General features: G+C 35.9%; 1 protein-coding gene across 1 annotated transcript in view; it reads left to right on the top strand.

The window, feature by feature from the left end:
• Window positions 1–25,347, top strand: part of LOC107664631 (dynein heavy chain 5, axonemal-like) — a 113,923-nt gene that overhangs the window by 3,093 nt on the left and 85,483 nt on the right. The window contains 29 exon segments of the mRNA XM_016455250.1: window positions 4,591–4,725; window positions 4,870–4,997; window positions 5,182–5,296; window positions 5,977–6,195; window positions 7,119–7,256; window positions 7,426–7,602; window positions 7,835–7,948; window positions 8,209–8,316; window positions 8,402–8,524; window positions 9,334–9,549; window positions 11,566–11,673; window positions 11,769–11,854; window positions 12,625–12,946; window positions 13,241–13,447; window positions 14,368–14,539; window positions 14,908–15,053; window positions 15,647–15,809; window positions 16,611–16,856; window positions 17,696–17,889; window positions 18,509–18,590; window positions 19,139–19,278; window positions 19,662–19,863; window positions 20,195–20,430; window positions 20,642–20,860; window positions 21,181–21,243; window positions 21,614–21,852; window positions 22,392–22,632; window positions 22,749–22,948; window positions 23,466–23,619. Coding sequence (XP_016310736.1) covers window positions 4,591–4,725; window positions 4,870–4,997; window positions 5,182–5,296; window positions 5,977–6,195; window positions 7,119–7,256; window positions 7,426–7,602; window positions 7,835–7,948; window positions 8,209–8,316; window positions 8,402–8,524; window positions 9,334–9,549; window positions 11,566–11,673; window positions 11,769–11,854; window positions 12,625–12,946; window positions 13,241–13,447; window positions 14,368–14,539; window positions 14,908–15,053; window positions 15,647–15,809; window positions 16,611–16,856; window positions 17,696–17,889; window positions 18,509–18,590; window positions 19,139–19,278; window positions 19,662–19,863; window positions 20,195–20,430; window positions 20,642–20,860; window positions 21,181–21,243; window positions 21,614–21,852; window positions 22,392–22,632; window positions 22,749–22,948; window positions 23,466–23,619 — 4,893 coding nt within the window.

The raw sequence follows: 25,347 nt of genomic DNA on the forward strand, positions 1-25,347 counted from the left end.
CGTCTCTAAACTGTAGATGGCCCTCTATCACTGGCCATTATAACTAAAATACCGTAACACTGTAAGACCTCCAGTTGTATGAAATGCAAAGACTGCAAAAACTGATGTGTTTTCACATATGAGAATGCTGACGTAGGCATGATGGATGTTGCATGCTGCATCTGTCCATTAATTTGCATGTAATTATGGCCGTATTATGCTGACATATTGCATAATAAGCAACAGCTGCCCATGCTTAATCTATGGATTTCATATCTATGGCTTCAAGACCTGAAATGCTGATTGTGACATCTAAAATGTAGTGTCAGGGGCTTGGAATTGGTATTCAAAGCAAGCTCACCACTGTCGGGATAAAATGCATGAAAAATTCAGTGCTAAACTGAGCTCTTACCTGCCACCTACAGCTGAAGTGTTGTGGTAGATGAGAACAGCATGGGGACAGCAAGATGTCAGGGAGATTAAATGGGCTGATTCCTGGTATCTCTTTCCTAGTAGTTATTTATCTGTCTCCTGGGCTCCTATCTCACCTGCAGTCTCTCACACAATGTTGTAAATGAACAACTTTGTGAAGCCAATAGGAAACCTATATGATCAATGGAGTGAAAAGACATAAGAGGTGTTTTACTTAGACTTTACTTTGATCTGAATTAGTGATATCCAAGGATATAACCAAATATTCAACTTTTGTTCAACTACTCTTCAGGGCTGTGCAATACTGACAAAAAATGATATCTCAATATTTTCTGGGATTTTGTTTGATAACCATAATTAGACAATGATTTGCTAAGTGTGTTTATGTGCTGGTCAGCTGACTCTTGAAGCTTTTCATATTCTTCATATTCTGTGTGGTGGATTGTTCAGTGACAAAAATTAATTTTAATATTTGCACCCTTAAATTGATTTCCAGGGGCATTTTTACTAGGGCTACGTCAATATGCTTATCTCCCGAATCAGTACTATCATTTGGGTGCCGAATCGATATGTATTAGGATTTTTAAGAATCACGACATCTACATCTAAAAGTAGTGTGATTCAATATTACAGTGTATTGCAATTTTTGTTAACTTTTTTAACACTAGACCATGGGGAAGAGTTTAATCATACAGGCTATATGATTAACAGGGGTCTCCAACCCTTCTTCTGGAGAGCTACCTTTCTGCAGAATTCAGCTCCAACCCCAATCAAATACAACTAAACCTGCTAATTAACAAGGTGTTCAGGGTTACTTGATAATTACAGGCAGGTGTAATGGAACAGGGTTGAAACTTAAATATGCAGGATGGTTTTGCCTCATTAAACTCCTAATTTGGAGTAAAAGGTAGTTATTGAGTTTAAGTAGAATTAAGGTATCTAAAATATGGTCATGCAGAATAAGCCATTAATTTGTGCTTTATAAGTAGACCCCATATCAACACTATATAGAGAAAAAAATGTGCCAGAAGTGTTTTGAAGATATCCCTGAATATTTATTTAACCATAGCAAAGGTACATTTCTGGCTGAAGTAAATTTTTCATCTCAGTTTTTAGTGTTTATTTAAATGACACAAATCTGCTATTTATCTCCAATCTGTTATTAAGTAGTTTAGATAGTTTTTTAATGCTTCATTAAATAGCAGAAGACACTAACCAGTTTTAAATTCCAGTTGTGCAGATGGGGAACGTTGTAACACTGTGTTACAATGTGCCCCGCTATTATTAAAATTATGCTATTCTATGACATTAGCGATGTAATTTACACTAATTGCTTTCATGAATTTTAATGAGAAACCACGTGAATCATATAGTCATGTTACAACGTGCCCCTCAGATGTTACAGTGTGCCCCACTTATTGGACATATTGTCACATTTCACTTCAATTCTTTCGGGGTAAATAAAGAAAAAAGTATACATTGTAATTACAGCGAATACTACAGCGATCTGTAATGCCACATTAAAGAGTGTCAAAACTGTTCATGGTTTGAATTTTGTTATACAATTGACAGAATATGAATGGTGAGACATTATTTCATAAAAAAAAGCACAAAGCTTATTGTGATTATTGGATACAGGCCCACACCAAATAATGTTTAGTGATGTTTTGTTCAAGCATCAACTGGCAACAGCATAGACTAAAAGATCTTCATCAACAGGAAATTTATATTGTTAATAATCCAGGACTAGTGTCCATGCTGACATGCTTACCTGTTGTAGCCTATCTAGATTATATGTGCATGAAATAGACACTGACACAGCCATTTATTTATTAAAAAAAAAATTGTTTTAAGGTCTAAAATAAAGCAATTTAAAATAAATGATCTATTCTGGAATTTTAAAAAAAATCTATTTCAAAATTGTAAAAAAATAAAATAAAATATGAGTGGTTAAGTGAATAAATTATGTCAATCAATGTCAGTGTCTTAATGAGTGAGTCATTCAATCATTAATTCAATTAATTAATTCATTTGTTCAAACAGCTGCTTCATTCAGGAATGTCTTTATAGTTGACTATTTCAAAAACCTATTCTTTCAATAGAAAGCTGTGTGTTTCTTGCAGACATTTAATGGTTCTGCTGTGGTGTGATAGGAATGGGATGTTGAGTTATTATTATTTCATTTTTTTTTGTAAATAAAAAATTATACAATTAAAATCTATATTATATCAGAACAGAAAGAATGCCCTTGGAATGAAGATTGTTTCAGAAAGACCAAAATACCAACATCTTTTTTGAGCATCTGTATCAGGCCCACAAAATGGTTTTTAGTTTATTGGCTCTTTTTTTTTTTTTTTTTTTTTTATGGGTTTTACTTACCCCCGGGGAACGTTGTAACACTGTGTTACAATGTGCCCCGCTATTATTAAAATTATGCTATTCTATGACATTAGCGATGTAATTTACACTAATTGCTTTCATGAATTTTAATGAGAAACCACGTGAAACAGCTGAATAAAGCTGAGTCAATGTTCCGAAATGATTATTTCAAGAAATGTAAAGCATTTTGGCTTGTCTGTTTGTCTCGTGTTCATTGTCAAACTCCAAAATTAGTTTATTTTAATTCTTAAAAACACCATTATTTTATTTGAAAAGTTAATAATTTTATTTTATTGACAAAATATTTTAGCTTGTCTTATTTTTTCCTGTAAATATTTCTTGTCCTGGTCATATCTTTTATTTGGTACATTCCATATGGTAGAGATTGGTTTACTCTCTTTTAAAGCATTAGAGGCATACATCTTATATGTTTTTGTTTGTTAGTTTCTTTGTTTTCTTTTATGAGAAATATTGTGACTACTGTGTTACAGCTTAATCCTATAAAGCCAGACATATGAAATGTCACATAAAAAATAACTATACACACACACACACACACACACACACACACACACACACACACACACACACACACACACACAATTATTATTTCATTTTTTTTTGTAAATAAAAAATTATACAATTAAAATCTATATTATATCAGAACAGAAAGAATGCCCTTGGAATGAAGATTGTTTCAGAAAGACCAAAATACCAACATCTTTTTTGAGCATCTGTATCAGGCCCACAAAATGGTTTTTAGTTTATTGGCTCTTTTTTTTTTTTTTTTTTTTTACGGTGTTACCTAGCACCCCGGCAAAGCGACTTTTACTGTCTCTCACTGCTTTGACGAGGGACCCGGTCTGCTCTGCCCATTTAAGGCTTTGTTCAGTCAGCTTTCTTTTATTCTGTACAAGGACCCTAAAACATTTCAGCTTTTACTGCCATGAGAAAAGTGGGGATAGTGACCGTCAGTTGGATAGATGATTAGAGTACTCCAGTCTGAACGATGATTTTCTCACTTGGAGACAATCTAATCAAAACTTTCCCTTTAGTTTTTTTTTTCTTTTACACTTGGATGTATTCTTTTTTTGGTTTTGCGAGTTAGGACTGATACTCATTGTCTGCTTGGATGAAGATAAAGCTACTTGATAGTCTGGCAGTCTTTAGATGTAAGATCTCATGGATAACATGCATGAAAAGAAGTCTGGAAGACGTAAGCCTGCAGTGCAGTCGTCGATAATCTCAAACAGCCAGATCACTGCTTTTAAAGTATGTATGACTCCATGTTCTGATGATGCTTCATTTGCTTGCCTTTTCCTGTAGTGGTGTTTGTTTTTTTGTTTTTTTACTTTATGTACATATATACTGAGGTAACTGATGTTATATTATATTATTATTGCAATTATTAGGTGGTCCTTCAGTTATTTTCTGAATGACAAAAGAGATAAAGGGTATATTACAATAGTTTTAGAAAAGTCATACTGTATATGACTTTTCTAAAACTATTGTCATAGTTAATTTCTATAGTTAGCGCAGGCTTATCAAAGTCAGAAAATAAGAAACTTTTTTTTTCTCAAGTCCGTGGTCTTATATTTATTATAGAGCATGTGATGAATGTTTGAACTTTGAAGAGTCTGAAGAGGTTTCATTTTTTCAAGATTTCAAGAAGTTAAAAATACTCCTGCAGTATGTGTCCTGCTACACCTATCCTTTTATTAATAGACCATGTATAAAAGCTTGTCAAAACAAAATAACCAAATGCTGATGCTAAAGTGGGCACATCTTCTTATCACACAGCAAAAGCTGAAGGAAGAGCGTGAGGCCAAGAGAGCACAGCTGGACAGCAGACATGACTATGTTCTCAGCATTGTGTCCTCTTGCGTGGGTCTGGAGAAAGCTGAAGTGGAAGATGCGATACTGGAGGGCACACAGGTTAACAATATTCCACAGACACACTTCTTAATTTGGTTTTGAAGAGCATTCTCCACATTTTCTAGTCAGGAAGTCATTGATTATTAGCATTCCCTAGGATATTTTATACAATGTTATTTAACAGTATTATGTTTGATCTTTCAGATTGAGCGGATAGAGCAGTTCTTTGCTGCCAATGGCCTCCCTCACCTCATTTTATACTACCAGGACACAGAGCCTGTAGATATCGGTTAGTAAAGCCTGTGAAAATAATCATTAGTAAAAAAATCTAAGTAATCATTAAAAATACTGTAATTCTTTCTTCTTTTTTAGTTTGTTTGTAATTCTGAATATTCTCAATGATGATTCTCATTAAATTCTCACAAATGTTACACTGCATCCAAATAAGACATGCGATAAGATCAATTTGTCTTTGTGTCTTTGTTTGGTAGCTGTATCCTCCTCAGTGATTCGCAGTAAGAAAGCCAAGGTCTTTGTGACGGAAGGCACAGATGTGGCCCTCACTGGCATTTGTGTATTTTTCACCCGGGCAAACACCTCCAAGCCTATCACATCAGAGAATATCCACAGGGTAAATGGAATAAAGAGAAATGTGTGAAAAGCTGCCCCTAAGACCCATAACGTGATAAACACCAGGTACACACACACACACACACATTTCTATTTTATTTTATTTGACTGTTATTTCATATGTCAGGTTTCATAAATCACTCAGTTTTAAACTCAATATTATTCAGCTGATCAAGCAAAAATAATGTAATTGAATTTGAATAATGCAATTGTTGCTGATATTTTTGTGCCCAAAAAGTAAGATGAAATTTTGATAGCTTGTAATATAGATCGATGAGATCTTTATAACAGTATAGCAGGCTGCATACATAAAATGCATGTAAATATCAGTTGTCACTGTATTTCCCAGTACTATGCTTATGATCAAATCTATAGTTATTTTAGTTAGTTTATAAAAATATACTAAACTATACTAAAAGTAATTTTACTTGCTTCAAAATATGAAGAAATAACAGGTTCACAAAAAATGGCAAACCCTAATAGAAAATGAATTATACATTATTTGTTTGTTGGTTGGTTGGTTTATTATTATTTTATTTTATTTTATTTTATTTGAGCACTTTTAATGACAATTTGTTGTGTGTGATATTTTGATTCAGTTAGAGCCGTATATGTCATCAAAACAACAACAAAAGTCTCTTGTGTATATGTTCATCCTCACCCCTCTGTTTGCTCTCATAGGATGTGAACTTTAACATGTTGGACACCATGGGTGTTGGTCTGCTGAAGAGCGTGGAGCAGCTGCTGTCAGAGATCTTCATCCCCACTCTGAGGAAGATGAACCACGGCTGGGCAGAGCTAGCAAGCCCGCAGGCTCAGGCTGTCAAGCAAGACTTTATTAGCTCTCTGGACAGCTTTGTCTCTGTGTTAGCCGGGGCACAGGAGAGCCTGCAGGAAAAGGTCTCACAAATACAAAAGGACAAAGAAAGAGGCACACTTTTACAATAACATAAACACACTCAAGGATGCACACACTCACACACTCCATTTTAGTACTATACTGATCCATAGCCTCTCAAAAATGAAAAAAAAAAAAAAATGAATTGCCTAGCTGTCTTCAAGCCCACCTCATCTCCAGCTCTGAAGGCAGCGTTCCGCGTCTTCAGGAGTCCGTAGACCTCCCCTGTTAGCCACGGCTTCTGGTTGGCCCGGACAGTGATGGTCTTTGTGACTGTTACATCATCAATACACTTGGTGATGTAGGCAGTGACAGTCTCTGAGTACTCCTGGAGGTCTGTGGTGTTATTGTATGTTGCAGCCTGCTTAAACATATTCCAGTCAGTGGTGTTAAAACAGTCTCGAAGAGCCTCTGACGACCCTTCCGGCCACACTTGTATCTGTTTGTGAACTGGTTTGGTGACTTATATATATATAATTCAATTACCTAATATCAGACATTATATTAGGTAACATGAGATTTGTGCGTAGTTATAGTTACTTAGCTATAACTTAACAGTTACTAGCTTTCACTTTCAGTGTCATGACCTTATGAAGCAGATAAACTCATTGCAAGGTTACCAGAAATGGCAGATATTATAAATTGGTCCTACCTCAAAATGGGTGATTTAGACAACTTCACATTTTAAATAATAAAATTTATTTTTTTTTCTACTAAAAAGCGCTCTAACAAAAACACAAGTCTTACATTAAAGTGGTTACTCCTTTTGCAACGTATAGTTGATTTATTCATTTATTTGTTTGTAATAATAAACCTTGATTATTGTATGTTAATTTGTATTTAGCCCAGATCATCAATTTAACATCCATCATGCAAAATATTTCTAGCCCAAAGAAAGATCTGTGAAAATTGTTTGATATTTCAGGTAAACCTCAAAGAATGTGAAACGTTTGACTTGAAAACATTGAAAGGTCCTTCAGATTACACAGCTGTGGCCAATAGCGCAGAAGCTCTGGAGAAGATCGAAGCCTGCATGAAAACTTGGGTCAAACAGATCGAACAGGTTTCAAATCTGTTACTTTGAAAATGCATTTTAATTTGTGGTATAGAATCTATTATATGAGAGGGTTTGCTTGCAAATAACGTTAGATCTTCCTCAAAATTGTAACTTTTTTGTCATGTCTTTTATATGTTGTATTCACTTTTTAACCACCCTGTCATGTGATCTGAAGGTCCTTGCAGAGAGTGACCAGTTAAGGAAAGAAGCAGATGACCTGGGCCCCCGTGCAGAGCTTGACCACTGGAAGAAACGCATGTCCCGTTTCAACTACCTGCTGGACCAGTTGAAGAGCCCTGAGGTCAAAGCTGTGTTGGGGGTTCTTATTATAGCCAAGTCCAAACTGATTAAGGTTAGTTGATGATTTATATTTATATATCATTATTAGTTGTTGGGTGAAAGAGACAATAGCTGGGGACAATTTGTCTTGTAAGGTAAATTTGTTTTATAATTGAGTTTTCATGAATGTTCTTTCCTTTTTCACAATGACGTTTTCATTTTCATTTCAGTAATGCCATTGCTTGAGCTGTTTTTGCCAGTCAGTTTGAGGTCTAATTTGAGGTCTAAATTATTTGCCACCGCAGGTTTGGCGAGAACTAGACATCAGAATCACTGATGCGGCAAATGAGGCCAAAGACAATGTGAAGTACCTGTACACCCTTGAGAAGTTCTGTGACCCGCTGTACAACAGCAACCCTGTAAGGCTTATTCTGCAGTTTCTAAATTTGTGCCATACAAAAATAGGAAATAAAATCATACTGCTCAGCATCTTGTGTAGATACTATAGGAAATTATTTATATATATATATATACCACTGAAAGAAACGCATATTTGTGAGTTCGTATTTAATTATGTACATAATGCCTGTAGCAGTGTGTTATAACTAGTTTATAAAGTTTGTTATACAGAGTTTAATACACCCTGTGATAATACTGTGTTCATGGTGCATCTTTATAGGTGTCAATGGTAGAAGCTATTCCTGGGCTTATAAATGCAATACGTATGATCCATAGCATCTCACGTTACTACAACACCTCAGAGAAGATCACTTCCCTTTTTGTCAAGGTAAGAGTGAGGTGACTCCCAAGATAGCTAAATTTAATTTCACAGGCTTAATACTTTAAACTGGAAATATTGTCTTTCTCCTTAGGTTACGAATCAAATGATTACTGCCTGTAAGGCCTATATTACAAATAGTGGCTCGGCAACCATATGGGATCAGCCGCAGGAAGTGGTATCCGAGAAGCTTAAAGCTGCCATTCGCTTGAATCAGGTACAATGTGACATTTAGCTGGAAGATGTGTATATATACTTATATATACTTATACTTGTATATATATATATATATATATATATATATAAGATATATGTAATACAGCTCTATGAGCACGTCTGCTGAACACTGCCTTTGAACACACCACTTAACCTTCATCCACAGCTTCCTTTTTCTCTACATTTGTCTATTCCATTTTGCCAAGACAGATTTTACTAAGCTTTAAGGCTCTGATGATAAGGCTCATCCCTTTTAGACAAAGATAAACACAAGAAGAACACATAACCAGTCAACATAAATATTATTTGTGCTAGCATGAAGTCTAGTGTGACTTTATTTAGTTCAACTTCAATGTCATGACCTTGTAAAGCCAATAAACGCTGTATCTTTATCTGCAAGATTCCCAGAAATGGACATTATACGTTGTGTATATGGACGTTATACCTGAAAATTGATAATTTAGACAATTCCACAGCTCAAATTATAACCTTTTTTTTCTATTAAATATATGATTTAAAATTACAAGCTTCACATTAATGTGGCTCCATTTTTACTTATTTATTTAGTGTTCATCTGCTATACACCGCATTTGAACAATATACTTAACCTTCATCCCTTTTAGGGAAAATACAAGAAGAACACAAATAAGTATTACACACAAATGTAGTTATTGATAATAAGTGGTGGAATAGTAATTAATGTTACATTTTATTTTAATATAATGAATATATTGATTGTTGCTTTAGGGGAAAAAAGTGTCTACCAGATGAATAAACTGTAAACACAAATTTTTGTGTCCAATAATTTAGGAATACCAGAAATATTTCCAAAAAACCAAGCAGAAGCTGGAGGAGAATCCCTCGGAGCGTCAGTTTGACTTTAGCGAGATGTACATCTTTGGCAAGTTTGACACGTTTCAGCGACGGCTGAACAAAATTCTAAACATGTTTAGCACCATTTCCACCTACAATGCCCTGCAGGACTCCAAAATTGAGGGACTGGAAACCATGGCAACCAGATTTCAGGTATCATGGTCATGATGTAGTAGTCAGGGTGGTCTATTTTTAGATTTGCCCAGAAGACAAAAGAACATACCCAGAAGATAATAGTGTAATTACTGGCATAGGTCAGTATAAGTTTCCTTCTTTAATGGCATATAAATGTTTAATTTGGATGAGGCATTTATTAGTGAACTAAAAGAATTGTATAAGCTGAAATTTAATGAGAGTTTGCCAAGCACCTCAGTTTGTGCAGTCATAACAAGAACCATATTATACACAGTTGGGGGTATAATTAGAGTTGATTAATATCATTGTAATGCACTGTTCATAATGGTAATGTGTAAGTCTCATAGGGTGAATACTGTTAAAGTGGGACACTTTTGGATAATTTGCTATTGCTGTAGATCTACAAATGGTTACATGTCATTCCATAATATTTTGGGATGAACTTAAAGGGATAGTCCACCCAAAAATGAACAATCTGTCATCATTTACTCAACCTCATGTCATTCCAAAGCTGTATGCATTTCCTTCTTCTGCTGAAGACAAAAGAAGATATTTTGAAGAATGTTGATGACCAAACACGATTGACTTCCACTGTAATTTTTGAATGGGAAGTCAATGGCAACCGAAACTGTTTAGTTACCAACATTCTTCAAAACACCTTTTTTTCACTAAAGAAAAAAAAAAAAAAAAAAAAAAGTAAAAACAGCAGATGACAGATTTTTCATGTTTGGATGCACTATCCCTTTGATGTCCAGGATTGGAAGAATATATGCATACTAATAAATATTAATTTATATGAATTTAATTTATATTAATATTGTCCTACTTTACCTGTATCCCCTTGCCTGTATACAACTGTACAATTTTGATGGAGGTTTGATTCAATATATAACAATTTTCTGGCTATAATTAGCATTCTTAACATGGACTAAGTGGTATTTGTTCTCTCTGCTGCCTACCGTGGACAGACTGCAGATATGTTGGGGAAATGGGAGGTAACTGTAAAGGAAAAACCTGTTTTTAACATAATGCATGTCTCATCATGGAGCGTTAAGCAGCATGGGAACTAAAGCCATATCTTTGACTTATAAGTAGTAACTGCCCTTTCACGCTGATCTGACATCAGTATTGTAGTTTATTTTAGAATGACAAAGGCTATGATTTAGGTTGGCAGGCCGGTCCTGGATTTGCATGAAAGGGCAAATATTACCTTTAGATTTAACCTAGTATTGTTGTACTGTGAGTCCATTAACATTCATTGCATCTCTTTATTCCAGTCACAAGCTTATTTATTCACTCTCATTTTTTGTGTCCATGGAAACAAAGTTCAGACCCAGAGGACTCTATGCTCCAGGAGGACTGAATAATTGAACAAATGCTGATAAAGATCTATTGCTAACTCCCGTTCTTTGTGAAAGTTGACAGTCTGTAGGAGTCAATTAATATTTTACAACAAACTGCTCCTCTGGCCATTTAAGGTGTTCTGGTACACACTGCTGAGTGCTGTTGTAGCAAACGACTGAATATTTACCTTTCCAACTGGAAATGCTTTTTCTACAAGATATTTTTTTTATCAAAAGCCTGTTACAGGAATACTTCACTAAGAAAATGAATGTTCTATAAGAATTTTCCTACTCTCATGTTATTCCAAGCCTGTAAGACTTTAATATTTTTGAGGAACACGTGGCTTCAGTAGACTTGAAAGTTAGCACACAAGTTGTATGGACTACTTTTATGGTCTTTTTTGTTCATTAGGAGCTTGGCACTGGTTACTATGATTGTTATATTGAAATAAGCAGTGTGAACATTTATTTTTGTGATCCATATAACAATTAATAAACAATCTTGAACAATATGAGGTTGAAAAAGCGATGACATAATAAATTATCTAAATTTTTAGGTGAACTATACCACATTTCGGCATATAATAAATAAAACTAAGATAGTTTAAAAAAAAAAATTTAATCAAACCACATCTCTGGCAACTACAAGTTTCTTTGTTTTTGGCAATTATATTGTCCTCTGAATGTCCAGGCCATTGTGTTGACCATGAAGAAACAACAGTACAGTTTCCTGGACCAAAGAAGGACAGACTTTGATCAGGACTATGATGAATTTTGTAAACAAACTAGTGAACTTCATGTAAGTATGTTTTCAGTTTTTATTTTTGTTTATTTTATTTATTTATTTATTTTTTGCTATAAAATGATTACTTTCCTTTAAATATTTATTTCTAGAACCAACTGAAAACTTTCATGGACAACACATTTGACAGAATTCAAAATACTGAGCGGGCTTTATATGTGCTCAAGAAATTTGAAAGGTAATATGTAATTATTATTTTTTTTAATAACAAAATAACAAGGGTGATATATATGTTTGGAGTTGGTAAGAAATGGGTAGCACTTTAGATTAGGGAGCACTATTTACTATTAATTACTTGCTTATTGCCATGCATATTACTAGCATATCGGCTGTTTATTAGTACTTTTAAAGCACATATGAATGCCTTATTTTGCATGACCATATTCTAGATCCCTTAACCCTACCCAATACCTAAACATAACTACTACAACAACTGCCTTATTAACTATCAATAAGCAGCAGATTAGGGGTTTATCGAGGGAAAACTCCAAGTTAATAGTGAATATGTGTTCCTTAATCTAAAGGGATACCAATAATTATAATGCTTCTGTTGCTGCATTTATTGTATAAAAAAATACAGTGATTCTGTGAAATTTTATTGCAATTTTGAAAAACAGATTTAATATATTTTAAAATGTATCTTTTTCCTGTTATTGCACAGCTGAATTTTCTGCAGTCATTACTCCAGTGTTCAGTGTCATATGATCCTTCACACATTCTAATATGCTGATTTGGTGCCCAAGAAACATTTATTATTACTATAACAGTTGGAGATGGTCGTGCTGCTTAATATTTTTGTGGAAACTATGTTTTTTAATGGTTTATTTTATTTATTTTCCTTGAATATTTAAAAGCAAAACAATTATTTGGAAGTTTTAAAAACTATTTATTTATTTATTTTCCACATTTTGCACTACACACATCCCCCGTCATTTTCATATTCACCAGGCTTGGCATCTCAGACTTGGGCATCAGTGAGAAGTACCAGAAAATTCTGCAAAACTTCGGAAGGGACATTGAGATGGTCTATCGAATTTACACCAAGCAGAAGACGGACCCCCCCATTGCTCCAGACCTCCCTCCGATCGCAGGGAGTATCTTGTGGGCTCGGCAGCTGTACAGCTGCATCCAGGAGCCCATGGATCTCTTCCAGGAGATGCCTGGGCTACTCAGCACTCCAGATGCCAAACCCATCATTCGAAATTACAACCGGGTAGCCAAGGTGCTGCTGGAGTTTGAGGTGCTTTATCATCAGAACTGGATGGCACAGGTCAGTTGTCTTATAGAGTCAAAATAAGGTACTGTTGACTGCTTGCTTTAGACACATTTGGCTCTTTGCTCATGTGCCACTTTCACTTGGTGATGTGTTTTAATTTTCTTACCCTGTAATTGTTGATTTATTTACTTTCCTCCCTTTTTAGATTATATACATGTTTTTTAAAATAAATATTGTATAGATTTTTATAGAAATCAATTCTGGTCTTGCAATAATTAAATGAATTAAATGCAATTTTATCTTTGTTTTAACTAAATAGCCAGTCATATTCATCTATTGTGTCTATAGACTGAAGCAGTCAAAGTGGGCCTGCAAGCCTCTTTGCTCGTCAAGAGTCCAGAAACTGGGGAGCTGTACGTGAACTTTGACCCCCAGATCCTGACCCAGATTCGAGAAACAGACAGTATGCTAGGAATGGGATTGGAGATTCCACCCTTTGCAGCCATCTTGCAGCAGAAAAAGGATGTTCTCAAAAAGAGCTACAATAAACTTCAGGTATATCAACTAAGGCATGCATCACTGTTACTACTGTTATTATTGCTGATGGTTATAGATATAGTTCAGTCATGACAACTCTCAGAGTAGTTTGGCATGGTGATGCATGTGACAGTGTTAATGTGTTTGGTCTAGGTGGAATAAATCTGCAGAGCAAGCACAGATAATTGCTACTGTCAGTATATCCACAGACATGCTGCTGTGACCATGTAAGGCATGCTGCTGCCGCTGTACATATAACATACATTAAATTACCTGTAGCAGATCTATATGGGTGGAGCCGGGGGAGGTGGAGGGTTTCTGAACCAAACTATGGTCACACTTTAGTTTGGGGACCAATTCTCACTTTTAAGCAACTATTAACTATGGCATTTGCCTCAATAAATTTTAATTTGCTGCTTATTAATAGCCAGTAAGGTAGTTGTTAAGTTTAGGTGTGGGTTATAAGGGATCTAAAATATTGTTATGCAGAATAAGGCATTAATATGTGCTTTATAAATACTATTAAACTGCCACTATGCTATGTAATATGCATGCTAATAAGCAACTAGATGGAGAGAATTGGCCCCTAAACTAAAGTGTTAACCAAACTATTAAAAGTTAAGTAGCAAGCTCATTGGCTGCAGAATCAGCAGAGGCCAGTCAACTTGTGCCATGCTGGATGATGTCATTGTTTATAGATTGCATTAAGAACCTATCAGCCTGTGCCATGACGAGTTTCATGACTGAACTAGATATTTCATCTTCTAAGTTTTTTTCATCATTTACTCATGTCATTCCAAACCTTGTTCAGACTTTTGTTCATTTTCATAACACAAATGAAGATATTTTTAATATTCTCTCGTCATTTTTGTCAATCCTCTGAGAGTTCACAATTTTCTTTGCTTGTGATCTGTTGCCTTGTTTGTTCCTTGCTTCAGTTGATGGTGAGAGAGAACTCCAGAGTGAGGTCTAAGATCCAGCCAGCCTTTGAACAACTGCTCATGCCACATGTGGCTAAAGTAGATGAGGCCATTCTGCCCGGTCTGACCTCCCTCAATTGGACCTCTCTAAACACTGAGAAATACCTTAATCGAATCACTACTGCACTTGGTGAGAGACTCCACTTTACAGCTGATTTCCATGACCACATTAGGAACATACAGTACAGTAAATGGCCACAAGTACAATATGTGGACACCCAATTATATACTTGTTGAACATTTAATGTCAAGGCCACTGGCATTAATAGGAAGCTGGTCCTCACAATGTCTTTAAAACAGCTTCTAATCTTCTTGGAATGCTTTGCACTTTATGTGGGAACATGCCTGCTAGGATCTGCTGCCATTCAGAAGCAAGCATTAGTGTGTACAAAGGAATGTCCACATACTTCCGGCATTGTTGTGTACATAAGATGTTTGTAAATGTGCCCAGTATGATTAGATATTTGAAATGAAAAGGTTCTTTCTCCTGGTTCACAGAGGACCTTGAACTTCTGCTGCAAAGAGTGAATGATCTGGTGGAGTTTAGAATCGACGCGGTTCTGCAGGAAATGAGCTTGACTACGTTGTGTGTGTTGCCTGAAGATGAGCCATGCACCTGCGAGGAGTTTGTACAGACCACCAAGGTACACACATACATATACAGTACATAAAAAATGTCATATTATGTATTCATAGAAACATGCTGTTATTTTTCAGAGGATATTGAGGCAGAACCAATTCCACTTGCTAAAGTATATAAATGCAGATCAGTGAAATTATAGGACTCTTTCAACTCGATCTCATTTGAAAACTATTTGACGTGGTGGTAAATTTGTACGATGTGATTTGTACAGCAACTGTTCTTATTCACTTTCAGTCTTTTAGTTTGATGAGGGCCATTGCCAGGTGGGTACAGCATTTTATTTAGTCAGAATGCCTACCAAATTTTAGGGGAAACCCGTTTGGTAACTGGATTGAGTCAGTACTGCAGATAATGTACAGAGACTGACATTTTTACATTTTTTTCATTACATTTTGGTATCAAAATGGTACCAAAAAAACAGTACTGTTGACAACCCTACTCTATAGTATTTGTTGGTGTCTCGTTACCACTGCCATTTGCTATTCCATCTTTTTAAAACCCAATTTCTTGTCACCTGGACCATGAAGATATAATCCATCGGAATACAGAAATAATCAATTTGATCATGCTCATTGAATTTATTTCCCATTTTAGGAGCTTTGCATCAAAGGAGCCCAAATGCTGCATACCAAAAGCTCATTGGTGGAGGAGGCAGCCAATGAGCTGATTAATATGTTACTGGAATTTGAGCAGAAGGAGGAAGGAGAGAGAAACCGGGATGAGAGCAGAACAGAGAGCAAAGTGGAACAGATGGACAGTGATGGTAAGAGCTGCTGAGCTGGACGATGATTAATACTTCAGATGAACTGACTTTAATTTTAACTGTTTTCAATTGTCCTCTTGCATTATCAGCACACATTTTCCTGTTTAACACTGTAAAGCTGCTTTGACACAATCTGTATGTCACAAAGCAAGGCCAGACACAACAGGTAAGTGCAAATCAGGATGGTTTATTGACTGGGTAAGGGGATGACTGGAATAGGTGAGTTAAAGGCAGGTGAGTGTCAACACAGTGAATGGTTCCAGGGTGCTTATCTGAGTTCTGATGGTGAGGATCGGATGCCGGTTACGTTGGAGATCGTGGAACAGTTTCCAATGAGTCGTTGGAGGATCGCGGGAGGAACAGCAGGTAATTCGTTCTAGGAGAATTTGGCAGAGAGAGTCCAGAGCAGTTCGTAGGAGTGAACGGTAGACCGGACAGTGAGTGACTGTGCTGTGTGTGTATTTGTAGTGTGGCTTGATTGGTGACAGCAGGTGCGGGTGATCAGAACTCAGGTGACTGTGATCGGGTAATTATCCTGGATGGTGACTGAAGTGACTGTGATGAATCCCTGACACTGTACTGTATAAAGCACTATATAAATAAAAGGTGACTTGACTTGACATGGTTCTCAGTGTTAAGGGATGAATCTCAAAATCTTAATATCACTGTTGAAAAGGGTTCAAATATGCAGAAAATGCAGGAAAACCAAAGAATATTAATGAGTAGTAGCTTCTCATATTCCAAGTGCTTACAGTAATATTTTGTGATCATTTCTGTTTTGTTTATCCAAAGGAGAGGAGGAATTTAAATCAGAGGGCCGTCTCTTGTCACGTAGCACCATGGCCCCTAGTGTTGGCCCCTCTTCTCCGCTGATGAGAAAGAAGAAAAAGAAGGATTTGATGAAGGTGATGGAGGAGGAGGCAAAGGAGCTGCTGTCTCATTTCAACCACCGGAACGTGGATGCATTACTGCGCCTTACCCGTAACACACTGGAGACTCTACGCAAACGCATCCATGCGTCATCACTGATGCATTTCCTGGGTTTGTGAAGTCACTTCCTTCAGTGGTTTTACTGATAATACTTCAGTACATTTATTTTTGGTTTATTTAAAAAGGGTTTTGATTAAGTCAAAAGGTTTATTTATTTATTTATTTTGCATCAGCACAATTTCTATTGTCAATTAGAATAGCACTTCTCACACAGTTGTTACTTTCAAACAGAGCAGCTTTCTGTTGATCAGTGTGACTGTAACGATGAGTCAGAAGAGTGAGGATCCATCTGCAGCTTTATTATCACAATGATTAATACAGTACGGAGGCAGCAACACAGAAGAGGCAGAGAATTTACAGTCCAGAGAACAGGCGTGAGGTCGGGGCAGGCAGATAAACAATCACAGTCCAAGTAACAGGCAGAGGGTCGAGGCAGGTGGCAAGGATCAGACATGAGAGTACAGTCCAGGTTCAATCACAGATAAGGTAATCCACAGAAGAACGCTCAGAATTGACAACTGTAGCAAATCAAGACTTCGCAATGAGAGTGTGAGTGAGCAGTCCTTAAATGCGTATATGAGTGAGTGACTAATTGGATGCAGGTGTAGTGCAATCAGTCCCAGGTATGAAGGCTGATGGGAATTGAAGTCCGAATCAAAACAGTCAATATTCATGTGATGGTTCCCTCTGGTGGTGCAAGAGAGGCAGTACGGGAGCCTCACTTGTAACAGTGACAAATTCATAGAACCAATTTGAAAATGAGCAAAATCACAGTGGGGAGCATTTTTGACCCTACGTTTATATTTATTTTCAAAGCATGAAGCTTCATATAATCACTTGGTTGGTCAACTCTAACTCATTGTTATTAAATGTAACTTCCGATGCAGCAGATGCAGACTCCTCAATTCGGCAGAGGGGAAGTGGGCAGCAGCCCATCTTTAGGGTGGGAGTGTGTTTAGCCATCCCCAACATCATCACAGTTCCAGGGCTAGATGAGGTTCAGCAAGCCTTGAACAGAGCTGTGGACTGTCTGGTCAGCGTCAGTAAAGGAGTTGGACAGTGGAGCAAGGAGAGAATTTCCAAGGTATTTATTTAGTTATGTATATATTTATTTATTTATTTTCAATGTAGTACACTGAGATGAGTCATTGTTAATACACTTGTCTGCTAAATCTCATTCTTAGTGCCAATAATATGAGTAATTGATATTACAAATTACAAAAAGTCCAAGCATTTTTTTTAGCTTTTAGCCCATGTGTGTTTGCTTAAAGGGCTATCTGACTCAATTAACTTTTAAGAGATATACGCATTTACATTTTTTTATGTGCAAATAGCCAACCTTGATGGTAAAGGCAAATATGCCCTGAAACACATTTCCTTTTCAGGTCAACAAGGCCTCTTATTGTTCACCCCACCCTCTTGATAAAAAGTCCCACCTGGCATTCTTTTTTGTTAAAAATCCTGTTTCACTTGAAAATGTCACATTATATAAGGAAAATGGGTTTCAAGTGCAATTTCATGTTGAGTTTGAGTAGCTTATAGTGTACTTTACCCATTTTATTCACCTTTTATTCTCATACTCTATAATTATTTTGCTTTCTTGAACTGACATGATCTCAGAAGTTGCCATACAAAATCTATGTAGTTCTTGTTTGAGTGTAATGTATGCAAAATGTCAGACTTGAGTATTTTTGCTGTCACAGAGGAAAATGAGTGAGCGACGCATGGCCGCTCTGAAACAGAACAGCCAAGAGAGTGAATCAGAAGATGGTGAATCGACCTATCGCAGCCTAGCCGGTACGACTCTTACCCATCCTCTGTAATTATACAGCTAAGCAGAGCAAATCAAGAAATAATAGGTCTTTGGTCAGTTTAAAATTTGTCTTTATAATGGTTGAAAATTGAAGCTCTGGATGGATAAGTTCATCTCCAGTCATTTGATAAATAAAACTGGGGAATAAAGATAATGAATGCAGACAGTGGGTGTGATTTTGTGAAGTGGTGACATGTCCCTAGCGTCACGGTAACAATCTTATCCACAACGTTTATTCTCTCTCCATCACTCCCTCTCAGAATAAGGAAACTGACACAGAATTGACAGCGTACAACAGTGTCACAACAACATATCTCTTATTACTGTAATGAAGCAGCTCTGCCTGTAAACCCTTCATCCCCTGAAACAAATCAAAGATAAAGGGTCCTTCATATAACTGTTTTGAGCCAAAAAGATAATATTTCTGAATCATGTTTTTCAGAGACATTCTTGTCTCACAGCTCCTGTCTGCTCTTGTTTATTAACCTTCTCATCTTTGAACATTTTGTTCCTCCAGAAGGCAGTACCTCAGATATATCAGCATCTGCAAACCAGGTCATTCCCATCCAAATTAAGAACTACCACAAAAGCATATCTGAGAACAAAGAGATTGTGAAGCTGGTCTCTGTGCTTAGTACGTCCATCAACTCCACCAGGAAGGTCTGTTTTAGTTTCTTTCTTTCTTTCTTTCTTTCTTTCTTTCTTTCTTTCTTTCTTTCTTTCTTTCTTTCTTTCTTTCTTTCTTTCTTTCTTTCTTTCTTTCTTTCTTTCTTTCTTTCTTTCTTTCTTTCTTTCTTTCTTTCTTTCTTTCTTTCTTTCTTTCTTTCTTTCTTTCTTTCTTTCTTTCTTTCTTTCTTTCTTTCTTTCTTTCTTTTCTTGAATCTGGATATTCAAGTCAGAAATATGAATGTCCCATGGGAGCAAGTCTGTATAGCTTTAATTGAATGTGTTTGTTTTACATGGTTGTGTTTATAACGTGACAATGTGATATTTTATGGTGTGTTACATGTAATGTATGATACTTCTCATGTACTGTTACACAGGAAAAAGTGAACGCTCTGGATCGCTTCAGCCTCTATCACCACATCTGGAAGAAAGATCGAGAGGAAACCATCCAGAAATTCATCCAGGGGAACCCTCTTCTTTCTGAATTTGAGTCTCAGATTCTATACTACAGGGATCTTGAGCTAGAAATTAATGCAAAGCCTGAATTTATCTCAGTAGGAGCTCTGGCACTATATACAGGTAGACAGACTCTGAATCAGTAGAAACTGAGCATGCTAATAGTGATTGAGAGGTTAACATACAGATAAGAGGTTTGTTTATTTAATGATTGCAGCAATGGTGTGAACATGCTTAATTTTGCTGTTCTTGTTTCTAGATTATTATATATGCATATTATTATTTTTTATTTAAATTAATTTTATTTATATTCATTAATTATTTCTAATTTTAAACATTTATGATACGTAAATAGCAGTGTATTTATGACAGATTTCTGAAAGAAAGAATTGGATGTTTATTAAACTACAAATAGAGCTCTTTATTCTTTGTGTGTTGCTGAATTTACCTACAGCGGATCTAAAATTGGCTCTTACTGCTGAGACAAAGAGTTGGATGGTGGATTTTGGTCACCACTGCAACAGGAAGTATCGCATGGAGATGGAACAGATCTTCACTTTTATAGATGAGGCGAGCAAGAAACTCAACAGGCAAATTAAAGACTTGGATGATATTCGTATCGCCATGGCAATGCTCAAAGAGATCAGAGAACACCAAATCTCCATAGACTTTCAAGTTGGTCCAATTGAGGTACACACAAAAGAAAAATAAAGAATGCAGGGTCTTTATTATATTTAATTTTTTAAAATAAATTTTGAAGTATTGGCCCTTAAACTAAAGTGATATACATTTTTGTGTGGACTATGCCATTAAGAATGTACAATAAATAGGGACAGAACACAATTTATGTATTGTCCTCTGGTATAACGGCAATGTCTCTTTCTCTGGTTTTGGCCTGCAGGAATCGTACAGCATGCTACATAAATATGGATTGTTGATTGCCAAAGAGGAAGCAGACAAAGTGGACACACTTCGGTACACCTGGGAGAAACTGCTTTCCCGTAGCACAGAGGTGCAGAATGAGCTGGTGACCCTTCAACCAAACTTCAGGGGAGAACTCATCAGAAACGTTGAGATCTTTGTGGAAGACTGCCAACTCTTCTACCATGACTATGACGGGGTGAGTCCTGAGAGGCAGGTAAACTCTATCTATCCACTACTCTCACTTTGAGATGTTCCTTCAGGAAATTACAGTTTCAAGCCCAAACACAATTGTTTTCCTGCATTTATATTCTTTTGGGTGTTCTGTAACATAAAATTGCTAGAAATCAAACCACACAAACATCAAAGTGATTCTTTGAAGAAACTGTGGTTAAACAAATGGTAATCAATACGCCAAAAAACAATGCTTACTACACAATTTTAACTACAATAAAACCATGGTTACTTTTAACAATATGTCCATATGTTTCTCTGGTTTTGCACACGTCAAATCCTCAGGATGGCCCCATGGTGGTTGGATTGGCTCCTCAGGATGCCAGTGACAGGCTTATAATGTTTCAGGTAATTTACCATGTCTGTTTCCATAAACATAAACATAACTTTAATTTCATTGAAATGCTATCATAATATAACTGCATTAACTGGATACTTTATTCTGAGTGGTTAATTGGTCAACTAGGGGAAAAAAAATGCTGCACTGCACTGAGAAAAAGTGAAACTAAAGTGACATTTGAATTTGAATCATTTATTTAAAGCACATTTTTATACTGGTCTAATTTATTATTAATATTATTGTTATTTATTTTTATATACATATTATTATTATTATTATTATTATTATTTACATAATGTTGTGTACATGTTTTGTTTATGTACATATAAATGAATGCTTGCTTTAGTTTATTTACTAAAATGGTCTGATGTTCCACAGAATCGCTTTGACAACCTGTTCCGCAAGTATATAACATACACAGGTGGGGAGGAGCTTTTTGGCCTACCTGTTACCCAGCATCCTCAGTTGCTTGAGATCAGGAAACAGTTGACACTTCTCCAAAAGCTCTATGGACTCTACAACAGTGTCATTGACACAGTCAATGGCTACTATGACATCTCATGGGCCGACATCAATATTGACAGAATCAACAATGAACTACTTGAGTTTCAGTCGAGGTGAGAAGGTTACAGAAGTCAAACTAAATTCCTGAATATCCACTCTCTGGCAGTCATATAATAAGTTACACTGAAAAGCATGAAAGCACCAGGGGATTTCATTTGTGCTGGTCTGTTCTGGGTAATCGCAGAAGCTTCTCAGAAAATAGAATCAATTCTTCATGCCTGTCAAGGACTGAAATTAAAGTCAGCTGTTTCGGAGCAAGTACCAGTGTAACACAATAATCTTTTCATAATAATAGGATGAATGAAGAGTTTTCTGTCAGATTTAATTTACATATACTAGAGTTCAATACAATGGGAATGAATATTTTTATGGTTTACAACAAGTCATTTGCAGTCAGCAAGGTTTATGCACAGTCAAACAACATTCATTTTCACTAATAGTGGACAAAATTTCACAAATCTAATAATAGTTATTTTTAAACATGAAATCAGGCACAACAATGAACTTTAATCCTAACGCCCAGTGCAATATTCGGCAAATGCATTACCCTGCTGAGATTTGTTTTGTTTTTTTGTTTTGTTTTGTTTTGCAGGTGCCGTAAGCTGCCACGGGCCCTTAAAGAGTGGCAGGCATTTCTGGACCTCAAAAAAACTATTGACGATTTTAGCGAGTGCTGCCCTCTGCTGGATCTAATGACTAACAAAGCCATGATGACCCGTCACTGGAAGAGGATTACTGAGGTTACAGGTCACACCTTTGAAGTCGAAACTGATAACTTCAAGCTTCGCAACATCATGGAAGCCCCACTGCTGAAGTACAAAGAAGAAATTGAGGTCAGAATTTAGTTTTATAGATATCGATAGATAGATCGTAGTTTTGGCTTTAAAGCTCTTTATTTCACAAAATTAAATAAAGAATTCCATAATAAGTGTAACAACCATTTGTGCAGGACATCTGTATTAGTGCTGTGAAGGAGCGTGACATCGAGCAGAAACTCAAGCAAGTAATTGCGGAATGGGACAACAAGACCTTTACCTTTGCTCACTTTAAAACCAGAGGTGAGCTCCTTCTGAGAGGAGACAGCACATCTGAGATCATTACTAACATGGAGGACAGTCTGATGGTGCTTGGCTCACTTATGAGCAACAGGTGAGGCGTTAGACCAACATGTAATTTGTGCAGTTACAGTAGTTTATTTCAAGTGACCTTTCATGGCTATGAAGATATCCACAGCGGTTTTATAATAGTCTGTTAGGTAGCATTTTTCCTTTTTTTGTTTTTCCTTAAGTAACTTTGCCACTACATGTTAATTAAAGTATTAGTAGATTATCTGTTTAATATCTGCTAACACTTTATTTAGATGGTCCACTAACAGACATTTTACTGACTATAAGTAACTTTGCATGGACATGTCAACTTATTCTACTAACCCTAACCCTAACCTAACAGTCTACTAGTCTAATAAGAGTTAGTTGACATGTAGTTGCAAATTTACTTATAGTTATTAGAATGTCAGAAAGTGGACTATTGTAATAAAGTATAACATTATTTACTTGTGAATTTTACAAATTGACTGTGTTGTGGCATTACATTTAAATGGTGGAATGAATCAATACCAATTATTAAGCATATTCTCTGATGTCCATGACATTGTGTCTCTCTGTAGATACAATACACCGTTCAAAGCTCAGATCCAGAAGTGGGTTCAGAACCTCTCCAACACAACAGACATCATTGAGAACTGGATGACTGTGCAAAACCTCTGGATTTACCTTGAGGCTGTTTTTGTTGCTGGAGACATAGCCAAACAGCTGCCGAAGGTAGTATCAGTAATTCAGTCTTCCATACATTGACACCTAGATTTTAACCATCGTACTGAAAGTGAAGAAATTATGGAAGCCCGTTTCTGCCACTGAATAAAAAAATAAAAAAAAGGTTATTGCGACTTTTTATCTCACAATTCTGACTTTTTTTCACAGAATTGCGTGATATAAACTCACAATTGCGAGTTATAAAGTAGAATTGCGAGATATAAACTCACAATTCTGACTTTGTTTCTCAGAATTGCATGATATAAATTCACAATTGTGAGAAATAAAGTCAGAATTGCAAGATATAAAGTCACAATTCTGACTTTTTTTCTCACAATTGCGAGTTTATATCTCGCAATTCTGACCTTATAACACGCAATTGCGAGTTATAAAGTCAGAATTGCATGATATAAACTCATAATTGCGAAGTTAATGTCTAATTTTGAGGGGGGTGGGACTGATATGTTCTCAGAATTGCGAGTTTATATCTCACAATTCTGACTTTATAACTCGCAATTGCATCCGAATTGTGAGGAAAAAAAATCAGAATTATGAGAAAAAAAGTCAGAATTGTGAGTTTGTATCACGCAATTATGAGAAAAAAAGTCAGAATTGTGAGATAAAAAGTCGCAGTTACCTTTTTTATTTTTTATTCAGTGGCGGAAACGGGCTTCCATAAGAAACAATGGGGAAAAGAGTGAAGAAACAAGACTAGGTCAAGACAATGACTGATTTCAAACCCACATATCCCATATGAGTATCATAGCTCAATGTGTTGGAGCATGTTTACTAACTGCCTGAAATGCAGTGAATGTGTTTAAATCAGTTTAAGATTAATATTGTTCAGTTTTCTGCTTATTTAAACTGTCTTATTTAATTCCCTTTCTTAAACCCTTTCTTTAAAATCTCCTCTCCTCATTTGTAAGTCGCTTTGGATAAAAGTGTCTGCTAAGTGTCTGCTTACATTTTTAAAAATGTTACAAGACAAGATGGATTTTACGATATGTTTGTTGTGTTTCTCCATACAATAGAAAAGCATAAGAAACTCATTATAATTACATACTTAAAATGGTTTACAAATGCACTTTATGATTGAAACAATATATCCTTACACTTAGTTGATATGACCTTATTTCACGGTATGAACATTTTTATTTCACAATAACAATATACAGTATATCTCAATCTAGTTATTTTGTTTTGTTTTATTTTATTTTATATTATTTTTTGTTGTTGAAAATAAGAACAAAGGAGCAAATTACAAACAATAGGACAAATACAATAGAACAAAGATAAAAATGTAACTTTTTCAGCTACAAAAGTTTTACAAAAAAAATTCAGCTACAGTAGGTTTATTTAGCCTAACATGTAGAAATGTATATTACAGAAATTGAATAATCAAGTGTAAAACTAAAACACTGTGTAGTCTTCACTGTATGAATCAAATATGAACTGATTCTTATTAAAGATACAAAGTGATTCAGTCAAGAGCAGTGAGTGATTTTGTCTTTGTCTTTTGTTGTTTAATTAACATTATTGACATAGACAGCAGCTAGAATGCTGTCCCTTTAGTCTTAAACTTTAAGACTGAATGCAAGGATCCAATATATTGTACTGATACACATCCGGTTTTCACCCAACTGTTTGTTTATTTAACACATAACTAACTGTGTTTATGTGAATAATCCACACGATTTTGACATAACTGTTGTGTGTTATGTGACCATTCAAGCGCTA

This window comes from Sinocyclocheilus anshuiensis, unplaced genomic scaffold (genome assembly GCF_001515605.1).
Source record: "Sinocyclocheilus anshuiensis isolate Anshui unplaced genomic scaffold, SAMN03320099.WGS_v1.1 scaffold621, whole genome shotgun sequence".
In the NCBI taxonomy this organism is placed as follows: Eukaryota; Metazoa; Chordata; class Actinopteri; order Cypriniformes; family Cyprinidae; genus Sinocyclocheilus; species Sinocyclocheilus anshuiensis.